The sequence below is a fragment of the Colobus angolensis genome, unplaced genomic scaffold (assembly GCF_000951035.1).
Source record: "Colobus angolensis palliatus isolate OR3802 unplaced genomic scaffold, Cang.pa_1.0 Scaffold33, whole genome shotgun sequence".
Taxonomy (NCBI): Eukaryota; Metazoa; Chordata; class Mammalia; order Primates; family Cercopithecidae; genus Colobus; species Colobus angolensis.
Window position 1 is genome coordinate 12,840,875 of NW_012116599.1, and position 14,441 is coordinate 12,855,315.

Consider the following 14,441-nt stretch of genomic DNA (forward strand, 5'->3'; position numbering starts at 1 on the left):
GTCTACAGGCTGATGTTCTTCCTCTCTGTCTACAGGCTGATGTTTGAGCCGGCTGGAGCTCTTCCACAAGTCAGCTCCCTCAGCCAAATAAGAGGCTGTTCTCACCCCTCACCTCATTTGCATACCTACAGGAGGAAGTGCCAAGAGAAGAGAGCTCTTATTGCTCTTATTGAAAAATAAGAGCACAGCAGAGTTGAGCTGTGTCCACATTTGTTTGGCAGGCTCTGCAAAGGGGATTGAGGCCAGTGGTTCTCTGTGTCCCAGAGGTGTCCCTGGGAGATGTAGTGTCACTGGACTAGAGATTCATCCTTGCTGTCTCTGATGCAAGACGATTGTATCAATTCAGGCTCTGGAGATAGGACAGGGAGCAGAAGGATGGGGACTAAAACCATGGGAGAAAGAGAGAAAAATCACCTTTTCTATGTGAAGTGAAGAGACATGTGGAAGTGAAATTACTCAAAATTATTTTTAAGTACCCATGATGCAAAAGCCATAAAATAAAATATTGTAAAATTAGCCACATAAAATTGTAAAACATTTACACAGCTTAAAAAAAAACCTGTTAAAAATAACTCCAAAATATATTGTAGCATATATCAGAGTCTTATTCATAACTAAGCAAAAAATGATACCAAAATAAGCAAGCCAAAGACACAAAAGGGAATTCACAGAAAAAGAAATACAGATAACTAAACATGAGAACATGCTGAAAGACCTTCCTCATAACGAAAGGCAAATTAAAGCAAGTTATCATTCTCACCTCTCAGATTTACAAAGATTAAAAAGTCTGATAACAGCCAGTTGGCAGGGTGTGAGGAAACAGACACATTCATATCCGGTTAGTAGGAGAAAAAAAAGGCCACAACTTCATTGGAAGACAGTTGGTAATCTCTATTAAAACAGCAAATCTCCAGGTCATTTAGCCAGCTGTCACCTTCTAGTGATTTATCTACAACCACTAATAAACGTCAACATATGTACAGCACATGGTGAAACATGATGCAAATGGTAATAAACCATCTCTCAGTCGGCTTGAGAAAACCTCTATGATCTTTTTCGGTGAAAAAAACAAATTTCAGAAAATGGTATATATAGTATGATATTATTGGCATCTAAAAAGATATGTATATATAATCTTGTGGATATGTTTAAAGTTTCTGAACTTAGTTACAAGCAGGAATAGGAAATCTAAGAAGAGGGGTTCATGAGGAAATCTAAGAAGAGGGGAAGGAGATGTTTATTTTTCATTTTATATCTTTCTGTATGGTTTTCATTTTTTAAAGTTAGTATATATTTTTAAAAATCTAGTTAAACAGGATCAGGTGCGGTGGCTCATGCCTGTAATCCCAGCACTTTGGGAGGCTGAGGTGGGTGGATCACCTGAGGTCAGGAGTCGAGACCAGCCTGACCAACATGGAGAAACCCCATCTCTACTAAAAATACAAAATTAGCCGGGTGTGGTGGCACATGCCTGTAATCCCAGCTACTTGGGAGGCTGAGGCAGGAGAATCACTTGAACCCAGGAGGCAGAGCTTGCGGTGAGCCAAGATTGCGCACCATTGCACTCCAGCCAGGGCAACAAGAGCAAAATTCCATCTCAAAGAAAAAAGAAAAAAGAAAAAGAACCCCATCTCTACTAAAAATACAAAAATTAGCCAAGTATGATGGCAGGAGTTTGTAATCCCAGCTACTTGGGAGGCTGAGGCAGGAGAATTGCTTGAACCCGGGAGGCAGAGGTTTCAGTGAGCCTTGATCATGCCACAGCCTTCCAGCCTGAGTGACTTCGTCTCAAAAAAAAAAAAAAATCTAGTTAAACAATAACATATCAGTAACATATGTAGATGCTCAGTGGAGTGCCTGTACCTGGGACGGGGTGAGTGTGTGTAGCTTCTACACTGAAGCACTGGCTTAATTACAGAGGCTGGTCCTGTCTACAGGGCTCTATGGGCCAGGCAAGCCTTCCAGGCTCATGAGAATCTGAAGTAGCAAAACAGGGCAAGATTATGGTGGGTGGGAACAGACCAGCAGCTTTAAGTAAGGGCCTAAAATCCAAATAGCTTTCCCCCGATCTCCTGACAGCCTGCTGGCCTCAGCAGCCGATGGATTCCACGGGTGTTAGCTGCTGCCAGGGTTTCAGTAGACTGAGGACCACCCCAGTGTGCCCCTCTCCCAAGGTGCTAGCACTTGACAGCTCCCTTTTCCTCTCAGAGGTTTTAGGAAAGTAAAAACTATTGTCTCCTCCCCACGTTAGGGATGACTATGCCAAAGGAAGGTAGAGCTTCTAGAAAGAGAAGAGAATCTGGGATTCCTAGGACTTTCTTGTTAGAAACAATCCCAAGACTTGCTCTCCAGCTGCTGGGGCAAATCCAGGTCTCGGTAGGGCTGGTGGCCAGTCCCTGGGAGATAATCCACGGGGCACAGTGTCCAAGGAGATGAAGCCATTTCGGGGCAGCCGGGAGCTCAGTCGGAACGAGGGATCCCTGCCCCGGCCAGGTGGCCCCTCTGCAGCTGTGCCTGGCTCCCATTCACCATAGGCCGCTATGCTCAGGCCCACTGGAATCGTGTTTCTTCTTCAAACACCTCCTCCTTTTTTTTTTTTTTTTTTTTTTGAGACGGAGTCTCGCTCTGTTGCCAGGCTGGAGTGCAGTAGCACGTTCTCAGCTCACTACAACCTCCGCCTCCTGGGTTCAAGCGATTCTCTTGCCTCAGCCCCCCAAGTAGCTGGGACTACAGGCACACGGCACCATGCCCAGCTAATTTTTGTATTTTTGGTAGAGATGGGGTTTCACCCCATGTTGGTCAGGATAGTCTCAATCTCTTGACCTTGTGATCCTCCCTCCTTGGCCTCCCAAAGTGCTGGGATTACAGGCGTGAGCCACCGTGCCTGACTCACAAACACCCCCTCTTACTTTATCTTCTTGGCAGCTGAGAGGTTAAGAAACCCCTCCACGTGGCAGACTCCTTTGGATCAGACCCTGTAGCTGCCAGGTCCCCACCTAAATGACCCTCCACCCCACCTTTTCCTGGTGCTCTGAGTGCAGAAGCAGTGGGGAAATAAGAGTGCCTCAGCCCAGGATTGCTGGATGTCAGGGCTCACCTCCATCTTAGAGAACGGTCAGCTCCGAAATTCAGAGACTTGTGTCCAGATTCCTCAAGCTGTGTCAGGAAGTCTTGTCTTTTCAGTTAAGAGGAAGCCGGGTTTTCCTGCATGGGTTCTAATAAAGTCTTTGATCTATTTCAGGTATCAGAATTGCGTTTACACTTACAGAATTCTGCCCAATGAAGATGATAAATTCACTGTTCAGGTGAGTCCTTTATAAACCTGGAAATCTGAACCTGACTTCAGCCGATACTGGCAGAGAAGGGGTGGAAACGATGAGGAAGAAAGCACATGCACAGGTAGCCGGACATGAAGGCCTGGCTGAGCCTGGCTTCCTCCCAGGAGTTTGTGGGGTGGCTTAGCTGGTACACTGTGGCCCTCCAAGTGACCCTGCTCTGTGACAGGACGGAGTTGCATGCCACGGGCTATTTGTGGTCCATGGGTATGAAGAGGAAACGAAGGTGAAGCAGACTGCCCAGAGATGAAGGGAAAGGAAGGGCTGTGGCTTGGCCAACTGTTGTCTTCATCTCTCAAAGGAGAGAGAGGAAGTGGCTCAGGAGGGAGAGAAGGGACGTGAACTTACAGGAGAACAGACCATGTTTTCTGAGGGGCTGCGAGACTAGCACAAAACAGAGCCTTTCCATTTGTAGAACTCTGTTCTGTCCGAGGCTGATACTCACAGCATCTGATTTCACCATGCAAAGTCAAAATGTGCAAAACTTGCAGTTCACTTTTTTTAAATATTTTATTTTTGAGACGGAGTTTCACACTTGTCGCCCAGGCTAGAGTGCAGTGGTGTGATCTCGGCTCACTGCAACCTCCACCTCCTGGGTTCAAGTGATTCCCCTGCCTCAGCCTCCCGAGTAGCTGGGATTACAGGCCCCTGCCACCATGCCCAGCTGATTTTTGTATTTTTGGTAGAGATGGGGTTTCTCCATGTTGGCCAGGCTGGTGTTAAACTCCTGACCTCAAATGATCTGCCCACCTCGGCCTCCCAAAGTTCTGGGATTACAGGTGTGAGCCACCCCGCCTGGCTGCAGTTAAATTTAAAAAGAAAAATCAGCTGCACCCATCCAAGCCGGGGAAGGCCACCCTAAGCACAGTTTACTAAAGGCTTTGTTTTGCCACAAAATGTGACAACTGAGTGTGTGGAAGCCAGGAGAGCTATTCTTATCTGGCTGCATGAAGAGCACATGGGGGTGGCAAGAAGGAAGGAGACAAAGTTTCCACATCCCCAGTGGGGGGCAGGGGGTGTGTGTGCGTGTGTGTGTGTGTGTGTGTGTATGTGTATGAGAGAGATGCTCAGTTGTCAGGGACTAGAGTAAGAGACACTGCAGTGCATCCACGTCCCAAGCAGAGTAGCCGGGGTAGACAGGGGTTTGGACATCATGTCATGGAAGAGCAATGACGGCATTGGAGAAGTTTGGTTGAAAAGAAAGTGGAAGTGGGAGGGGAGAGGCAGGATACACTCTGGTGTCAAAGCTTGAAAGGAATGATTCATTGTGTGCAGAACTAGGATGCAGTCGTAGACAGGGAGCTGCACTCAAGGTGGGGGCAAACCACAGGCAAGTGCCTGGGGGCAAAAATCCCCCAGGAATTGTCAAGAGGGAGAGCGTGGTGAGGAGAACGCCCCTCAAGAAGATGGTTTATGAGGATGGAAGGAATTGGTTCGAGGAGCAATGTGGTTGAGAGAAACCCAAGGGGCATGTGTGATGCAGCCTAGTCCAGGGGCTGTTTGCTGCAAGGCCTCCTTGGGAGATGTGAGTTTGGGCTCAAGCAGAACCACTCCCTGTGTAGTCAGGCTGGTCTTGCTGCCAGCTGCCTTATCCTCCTGCCCCTGCATCCACTGCAGCCTCTAAGGCGCATCTGCTGGAAGGCTTTCCACTGGCCTAGGGCGCCCGCAGGTTTGGCCTGGTTCTTAGTAGTCGCCAGGAGCAGATGTTGGCACACCTAGTACAAGAACGTCCTTTCCAGCGCGTGGCAGCTATTTGCCATGAGAATATCTGTCTCTGACATGGACTCTTCACCGTGTGTGGGATGTGACTGGCGGAGGGGAGCCCTGTCTGGGGCAGGCAGTTGGCTTCAATGACCTCTACCATTTTTTCCAAGTCTAGAAGGGCATGAGCTATTCTGGCAGAGTTGGCATCTGTGACAGGTGGTTTGCTGAGAGGAGTCGGCACACTCTCTTAATTTAAAAGTTGGTCGATGCTTTTGATCTTTTTTCCCTTTGTGGTTTCTTCTCTTCCTTCAAAGTGAAGAAAACTTTAAGTATGACTGGAAAAGACATGACTCTGTGGCTTCTAGTAGAGTTGGCACCCGCGGCCTGTAAATGTGTAGACTGCGTTTCCGGTTTGCCCCTCTCTGTCACCATCACGCTCTTGCTACTGTGACGTCTTGTGACCCTGGGAACTGCTGATGAAATCCGGGGCCTCATCGGACGACGGGGGGGTGGGGGCGGTGCAGGGAACAGAAACTCACCTTGGCTGACTCTGTAAGGATTAAGGGGTGGGCCGCCTTTGTGGAGATGTGCACAGCCAGGAAGGAGAAGGCTGCCCCAGGGCCTTGGGACCAGAAGAGCATAGGGTCTGCACGCGGCTTCTCCCATGGCTCAGCTCTTCTCTGTGGGGCCACTCTTCCCCGCCAGCAGCCTTCCTTCTCAGACCCCAGTCCCAAGAGGGAGTCTGATGGCTCAGCCTCCATGGCTTTCTCTGCATGGGCCACTGAGGGGCTGCCAGTCTGTGTATGAATTGGCTGTCTTCAAGCAGATGCCCCCCTCTACTCTCGGAGATGGGGACAGAGTCTTGGGGCAGCGTGGCTCCTTAAGGTCTCTGCTCAGCCGGGGCAGTGGGTGGGCAGCTTTCATAGAAGAAGGGCAGCCCTGCTGGACATATCTACTCCTGACCCTGGCACTAGGCCCATGACCTCCTCAGTAGCCGATGTGGTACAGGGAACTGTGGGCTTAGGTGGTCTGAAGAGGTTTCCCTTCAAGGTGAATTAAAGGAGAATTCTCATAGGATTCTCCTAGGTGGACTCACCTATCAGAATCTACCTCCAAGAGTAAATGACAGCAGATGTCTACTGAGGACCAAGTGCACACTCATGCCCAATTAAGCAGACTCAGAGCCCTTCGGGGAAGTTTTAGCAGTTATTGATCTCTGCCTATTTTAACTCGAGTTCCTCTTTTCATGTTGAGGCAAAACCTCACAGTCTTTTCTAAGCTTAGCCACAGTTTCTAAATAACTCATTCCTGACACCTGAGCCTGTTCAGTGCCACCAGAATACGAGGCTCCCCAAAATAAGAATCTGGACTGAAACTTTGCCAAGTGAAGCTCCGAAAGGCTTTCATTGTTTCTTAGTTTAGTAACTTTAGCTCTTTTCCTGGGGACTTCTGTTCTCTTGTCAACACCAAAGATCTCATCTTTGTTCTTTGCAGACCAGCTTCATGGAGTTGGCCCACGTGTCATAACCCATGACAGCCCCGTATCAATCAGGGAGAGGAGCCACCTCACCTGGGGGACTCTTTTCCCTTACTCCATCTTTCACAGACTTGAAAAAAAAATCCGAGATGGGAGGGCAGGATGCAAACTGTAACTTCATCCAACCCCCTCGTTCTAAATATGAGTGTTGCTGAGAACTGCGGAAGTTGGAACTCACAGCCAGGCCTCCCGGCCTCCCCGGCTAAGCTTTCTTCCTTCCAGCCCAGAAGGTGTTTCCAGGCCTGGCTGGAGTCTCCTGGGGACGGATGAGCCGAGGACTCTGCCCAGAGGGCAGGGAGACAAGGCAATGTGGCCTCTCAGAGAACTTGGCCTCTTGTCCTTCACATGGTTGTAGATAATATTTGATCCCAGGTGGCATCTGTCGCTTGTGGTAAATCAGCAAGGTGCCCCTAGAATGAAAGCAGACTCCATTCCTGGCTGGAATCTAGGTTCAAGTCCAATTTGGCCAGCCATGTGGCCTTGGACAAGGACTGCCAAGAAACTGCTGGAAAGTAGAGATCACACACATACCTCTCAGCATAAGGAAGCTGCCGAGGAGGACAGTGGAGACAGTGGGGAACTGGAGGTGCTTTAGAGGATTCTAGGCAGTGCTGAGAGTGGCAGGGAAGGAGGGGTAAATTTTGGAACTCCATCTCCCTCAGCTCTGCTCTTTGGGCTGTGGGCTTCCTGTCTTCAGGGACCTGAGTAGGCTCTGGAACCATTAAGCAGTTGTTCAACAGCTGCTGTGCCACTCAAACTCTGAGAACCTTCTGGACTTAGCTTGCACTGCTTGTCCTGGTTGGGGGAGGGTCGGGGCAGTGCTCTGAGCCCTGCATGAAGCCAGAGGAAGGCAGGATGGCTCAGCCCCATGGGCCTGACTGTCCCACACCAAGAGAGCAGGTTTCTTGTAAAGCCCAAACTCCTTTCCTGACTTGGAAAGGGAAGTGACTCTCCTGTAAGAGAAGCGGTGCCCATCTTGAGCTGCTAGCTGCAGACTGAGCTGGGACGCTGCTGCTGCCTCTGAAATGGCCCCTCTCTGGGAGAGTGACGAAGAGTCTGAGGCCCTGCAAGCCGCCCTCATGGGCCAGCTCCAGGGTGGCCAGGGAGGCCTGGAGCAGCCTCAGACATGTCGCATAAATGGTTGTCTCAAACCCAGGGCCACAGTTGAAGCAAAAGGAGCTCTTTGGCTCCATCCTACAACCTTTTGGCCCTTGCGTCCTTTCTGACATCCTTCCCACCAGGAGGAATAAAGCAGAAAATTAAAACTACCCCTAATTCCCTATCACATCAACGTTCTCTGTGAACTTCCTGTCTTTTCTTGAGGTTGAGATTGTATCTAGGATATGGATTGTTTGAGTCAAGATGGGAGCACCCCCACGTGTTTTCTGTTTGTTTTGTTTTGTTTTTGAGACAGGGTCTCCCTCTGTAGCCCAGGTTTGAATGCAGTGGCACGATCTCGGCCCACTGCAACCTCTGCTCCCGGGCTCAAGCAATTCTCCCACCTCAGCCTCCTGAGTAGCTGGGATGACAGGTCTGCACCACTATGCCCAGCTAAATTTTGTCTTTTTCTGTAGAGCCCGGGTTTTAATGCAAGTTCAGATGAAGAATTAGAAAATATCTATCTCGTAGACCCTTTCATTATTCTTTCTGGATTTGGAAGAAGAACTCCAGTGACCTGAGCCATTCTGGTGAGTTCTAAAGAAGAGACACTCGTGACTCAAATCCCTGGTCCCTGACGGTGGCTGTCACGTATCTCTGGGCGGCATGGCTTTTGGAGGGGGAAAACAAAACAACTTTCTCAAAGCTGTTCCGTCACAAGCATCCGGGAGGTGAACGGTTGAGCCATTGTTATTAAGCTCAGGAAGCGAGTGGCAGCTGTTATTGTTCTGAGTGGTCACCGAGTGAAGTAAAGATTCCGTCTGAGCCGCCGGGCAAAGGATGTGGCTCTAACACACTTCCTGAAGTTGCACAACAAGGGGCGCAGAAAAGGCTCAGGGCACAGAAGTCTACCAGGGCTGCCCTGTGTGGGCTCTGCAGCCATGCCAAGGACAGTGGGCCCTGTAGGGGTCCGTGCTGGTGGAGGGGTTCCTTTATGCTATGATGCTCACCTTCTAGAAGCCTGCGTTTTGAATTGGTTTTTCTATCTACTGCAGAATATGGACAGATCTGTTTTCCAAGCCTCTGAACATCTCAAAACATCTTAGTCTACACATTCAAGAGTAATTTGATAGATATAAAATTCTTGGAACCAACTGTTCGCTCAAAATCCTATACGAGGTTCAGCACTGCCTTCAAGAAGGTAGTGTTACGGACCAGGCACAGTGGCTCAACACTGTAATCCCCGCACTTTGGGAGGCCGAGACAGGTGGATCACCTGAGGTCAGGAGTTCGGGACTAGCCTGGGCAACATGGTGAAACCCCATCTCTACTAAAACTGCAAAAATTAGCTGGGCATGGTGGCGCATGCCTGTAGTCCCAGCTATTCGGGTGGCTGAGGCAGGAGGATCACTTGAACCTGACAGGCAGAGGCTGCAGTGAGCCGAGATCGCACCACTGCACTGCAGCCTGGGTGACAGAGCAAGACTGTCTCAAAGAAAAAAAAAAAAAGTGTGTAGCGTTATGAATAGTTCTGAGTACAAAATCCAAGGCCAAACGTGCTGGTTCCTATAGAGGGGACCCATTTTATTGTTTTTTTCTACTTTGAAGCTGTTGGGAATTCTTTTCCAGCTTTGTCATTTTCCTTTCATTGATAGTGTCTGCAGTGTGTTCAGCTTGCTCGCTTTGCAAACTCTGTTCTTTGACACAAAAGACATTTCTTCCGTTAGGTCTTTGAGTAAGTTTTTATTCCAGCGCTTCTGGCATCTTTCTCCTAATCCCCTGAAAAAGCCAAGCCTCCCCTCATTTTCTAGCCTCCTGGGGTACATATGCCCTTGTGACCGAGAAGCCCTTCCCTCTTGTGTGGCTGCAACATCCCTAATCCCTTCCCAAGTTTGTCAGTGAATTCTGGAAAGAGTGTCCATGCCATTTGTCATCTCTACCTCCAAATGACTGTCTTTATTTTCTCCCTATCCCCACTGGCCATTTTGTCCTTGCTTCTCCACGTTCCAGAGCCTTCTGGTTCACCTTGTCCCAGATCATGGGCCTGTTTCCTGTCTTTGTTACCCAAAGCAGTCTAGAACTGACATCAATGTGCACCATGTAGCTGACAAGTTTAGATTGGGGAATAGGATGCAAGTGTAACCAATGAGGTGTGAAGAGAAGGGCTCTGTGGGCTTCTAATAAAGGTCTATTTGTCTTAAAAACAGACATAGGGATAAGATAGCCTCTTTCTTTCTTTTTGAGACAGAGTTTCTCTCTTGTTGCCCAGGCTGGAATGCAATGGCATGATCTCAGCTCACCGCAACCTCCACCTCCTGGGTTCAGGTGATTCTCCTGTCTCAGCCTCCCAAGTAGCTGGGATTATAGGCACCTGCACCATGCCTGGCTAATTTTTGTATTTTTAGAACAGATGGGGCTTCACTATGTTGGCCAGGCTGGTCTCGAACTCCTGACCTCAGGTGATCTGCTTGCCTTGGCCTCCCAAAGTGTTGGGATTACAGGCGTGAGCCACCACGCCCGGCCAAGATAGCTTCTTTCCTACCTTTGGAAGCTGCCATAGGATGTGACAGCTGGGTCTCTGCAGCTACCTTGTAACCATGAGGAGATGTAGCCGGTGAGTGAGACCAACACACGGAAAGGAGAAGTGAACCTGGGTCCTGGATGATGCCCTCGAATTCGCTGAACAGAATGAAGCAACCTGGGATCTGCCCTGCCTCTAGATTTTCTGTTTTGTGAGGTAATTAATTCCTTTTTGCTCAAGTTAGTTGAGTTAGGGTCTTCTAACAGCTAAAAGTGTCCTAATATACGAAAGTTTAAACTATCCTAGGGGAATTTCAGAGCAGAAAAGTGAAAATTTCAAATTGAATATCGAGTTTCACTGCACCAAATGCCCATGCGCCATGCTCTGACAACGCAGTCCCTGGGTCTTCCCTCTCCTTAGCCTGTGTTGTTTCTGGGACCTGCTCCAGCCCTGTCCCAGACATTCCTAATGACTTATGGTCCTGTCAGACATCCTCGGGCTCAACATCTTTCTCCAACCCTAACCAGAAAAAGCACAAAACTCAATCAGTGTTTTAGCAATGCCTGTGCCCTGGGGAGGCATCTTGATTTCTTGCTTATTGCAGTATGGTTTCGTTTCTCATCTTGACTTTGCCCTTCGAGATCAGGTTCTGGGTCTAATTGTGTCTGTCAGATTTGCAAGAGGCCACATAGGGTTTACCAAATAGAATAAAGTCTTTCTGAGAGGTCTCACTTGATCACCCCAGAAAAATAGTCACCCCACCCTTCACCTGTTGCTCTTTAACCCCTTACCCTCCTTTCTTTTCTTGGTGGCTCTTGTGACTATCTGATTTCATATTTTATTTATTTATTTATTTTTATTTTTTTGAGACAGAGTCTCACTCTATCACCAGGCTGGAGTGCAGTGGCACAATCTCGGCTCACTGCAACCCCTGCCTCCTGGGTTGAAGTGATTCTCCTGCTTCAGCCTCCCAAGTAGCTGGAACTACAGGTGCGTGCCACCACACCCAGCTAATTTTTGTATTTTTAGTAAAGACAGGGTTTCACCATGCTGGCCAGGATGGTCTCGATCTCTTGAACTTGTGATATGCCCGCCTTGGCCTCCCAAAGTGCTGGGATTACAGGTGTGAGCCACTGTGTCCGGCCCTGATTTTATATTTTAAAATGTACGTTTTTTATTTACTTATTTATTGTCTATACTAGAACTATTCCTAGCACATAGTGAGTGCTCGATAAATATTTATTGAATTAACTCTTCTGCCACCATTAAAAAGATAGGAAGTGCTACAGGTTTCACTTAAATTATGATTTATCTTGCCCTTGCTGCAGTTATCAATCTTAAATTTGTCCTCAACAGGATCCGCCGTTATCTATTGACTTGCTTTTCATGCCTTGGTCAACTTCCTCTGCATTTGGGAAGGGTTCTCTTTTCTGGACTCAGTTCTGCTATAGCTCCCTCCAAAGTGGATTCTCATTTCAGCATTGAATTGAGCTCCTTATTTTTTTTTTTTTTTTTCTCAAGATGGAGTCTCGCTCTGTCACCCAGGCTGGAGTGCAACAGCGAGATCTCGGCTCGCTGCAACCTCTGTCTCCTGGGTTCAAGCGATTCTCCTGCCTCAGCCTCCCAAGCAGCTGGGATTACAGCCATGTGCCACTATCCCCCACTAATTTTTTGTATTTTTAGTAGAGACGGGGTTTCACCATGTTGGCCAGGCTGGTCTCAAACTTCTGACCTTGTGATCTGCCCGCCTCGGCCTCCCAAAGTGCTGGGATTACAGGCGTGAGCCACCGTGCCCGTCCGAGGTTCTCATTTTGTTGCAAGCCTGCCTTGCCTGGCTGGTCTTTGTGCTTCACTGGCCCTGTCATCTGTTCATCTTTCTCCTCTTCCTGAGATTTTCACTCCGAGGTCCTAAAGGCCTTGCCTTTTGATGTCCATGTGAGGCTGCCGATGCTTCCCAAGATGTCCCGAGACAGGTTCCAGCAGCTGCATTTCCAGAGAAGTCTCTTCCTCGGGTCTTCAGGGTGGTATAATGTCCTAGTTCCCTCGGGGAAGCAGTTTCTTCTCTCAAGCTTGTTTCCTCCTCAGAAACACTGGGAGGCCAGCAGTACTTCTCTCCTGTGGAGATTGTGAGGACTAAAAGAGATGGTTTATGTAAACATGCAGCTCATGTCTGACACGTGACTCCATGGATGACTGTTTTAAAATGGCGAGGACGCACAGAGGCCAGTCAGCTCGCCAGCACCAATGCGGGGTCACTGGGCAGAGGCCCCGGCCCATGACTGGCCAAGAGCTAGGGACACCAGGCACAGGGGAGGGAGAAAGGGCTGAGACTTTGGGACACAAAAAACTCAGGAGTCCTGGGATTGGCAGCAAGGCCATCCAAAGGGGCCTTGGAGAGGAGGACGAGTGCCTGGAAATCCTGACTAGCCCTGGATCAGGGCCCAGGAGCAAGGATCATGGGGGACAGAGGCACCAAGTAGGGCCCCGAGACTCTGTCTGCCTTGGGACCCTCTGAGAACTGGGGTTGTCCTGTGCCTGCTCACTGGGCGCACGTCACTGCTGCTTTGGATAACTGAGGAAGACAGAGTCGGGGTGAGGGCGAGGGTGGGTGCCTGGGGTCCCACCAGGTGACAAGAGGGAGCCTTGAGGACACAGGAGGGACCAGAGGGAGGTCCCACAACTCCCACCTGGGACCTATCTTATCATCCCTTTCTGGCCCCTGTCAGGAGCTAGGCACTTCATCCCTGTTCTTTAATCCTGGGGGAGGGTTTACTACTATTGTTGCTATGATTACTATTCCCATTTTTAAATTCAAGGAAACAAAGGCTCAGATGAGATAACACTGTTTGCTCGTTGCATAAAACTTGTGACAGAAGAGGGACGTCATTGGAGCCATGCTGTGGCTCTGTGCCCTGCAGTCTGGGGCCCTGGGCTGGAGGGTGAGCTTCACACAAAGGCTACTGGTCTTTGTTTCTCCAATCACCCGAGGTTCCCCAGCTATGCAACCAGCTAAGGGCTTTGCAGTTATTTGAGCCATGATCCTTCCTGAATGAGACCCAAGATGACTCTACTTTTAAGCCAAGTCCAGTGAGTGTTACAGCCATATGTTCTGACTATATTCCTTAAGAGTCAGAATGACAGCTTAGAGATTCCCGATGGCTCATTCATTTATTCAGTGAATATTAATTGGGAACTGAACATACTAATACAACAGCCAGCCTCAGAGACAGTCCGTCCTTCACAGGATGTTCAGTCTAGAGACCAATGACAAGCAATTTTCAGGATTAGACACCGAAGCCCAGATTTTTACATCTTGAGGTAGAAGGGTCTCAGGAAACTTCTACAGTGAAAGGAGCTCCCTTCAAGTGGGAGGAAATGAATGGCTCAGCCATGCTTTCCAAAGAGCCTTCTGAGAGGCACCCACTCCCTCTTCTGTGCTTCCAAACAATCCCCCCACTCAGTGTCCACATCCTCGCATTGTGGGGTGGTAGGCAGCCCGGTGTCTACCTCCCCCAGCGAGCTATGGGGGCCTTGAGAACAAGGGTGAGGGTCTCAGTCGCCCGAGTGTCTGCCCTTGGGCACAGGACAGAGGACACGTCGCCATCCCCTGAATGAAAGACCCAGCTGGACCTGGCTTGAGAAGAAGCTTCTGTTGACCACTCAGTGCCCACAAAACCTCTGAGGTTAACCTTAGTCTGCCCTGTTCTTAGCAGATTGTACTTCATTTTGAGTAACCCCAGGAGAGAAAAATCCAAATTTCTCTCCCAAATGTTGAATTAATCCATACATGAGCAGTTAGTGATTTTCATAAAGAGATTTGCCATGGAAGAGTAGTTCCTTCATTACTGCTCTTCTTGGCTGTCTGAGTTAAGAGACCCTGCCAGGCTGGTGGCCATCAGGGTGCCCAACCCGTCTCTCCACTGTATTTATGCCCCTCATGACTGGCAGGAAAAGAGGTCTGAAATCTTGAAATGCAGAAATGTGTTTTCCAAAATCCAAACATCTCTCACAAATATATGCTACAAAGACCCTAAAAGGAGTTCTCAGCGCCTCACACAGACACAAGGACAGAACACGAGAACAGAGTCCCAGCCTTTAAAGAGAGAAAACAGACATTCCAACAAGCAGATTAAAAGTCAGTCAGGGTTGGGCGTGGTGGCTCATGCCTATAATCCCAGCACTTTGGGAGGCCAAGACAGGTGGATCACCTGAGGTCAGGAGTTCAAGACCAGCCTGGCCAACATGG

The 14,441-nt window shown here is 49.0% G+C and overlaps 1 protein-coding gene across 1 annotated transcript in view; it reads left to right on the forward strand.

The window, feature by feature from the left end:
- Positions 1-14,441, forward strand: part of INPP5D (inositol polyphosphate-5-phosphatase, 145kDa) — a 161,908-nt gene that overhangs the window by 17,507 nt on the left and 129,960 nt on the right. The window contains 1 exon segment of the mRNA XM_011952024.1: positions 3,242-3,305. Coding sequence (XP_011807414.1) covers positions 3,242-3,305 — 64 coding nt within the window.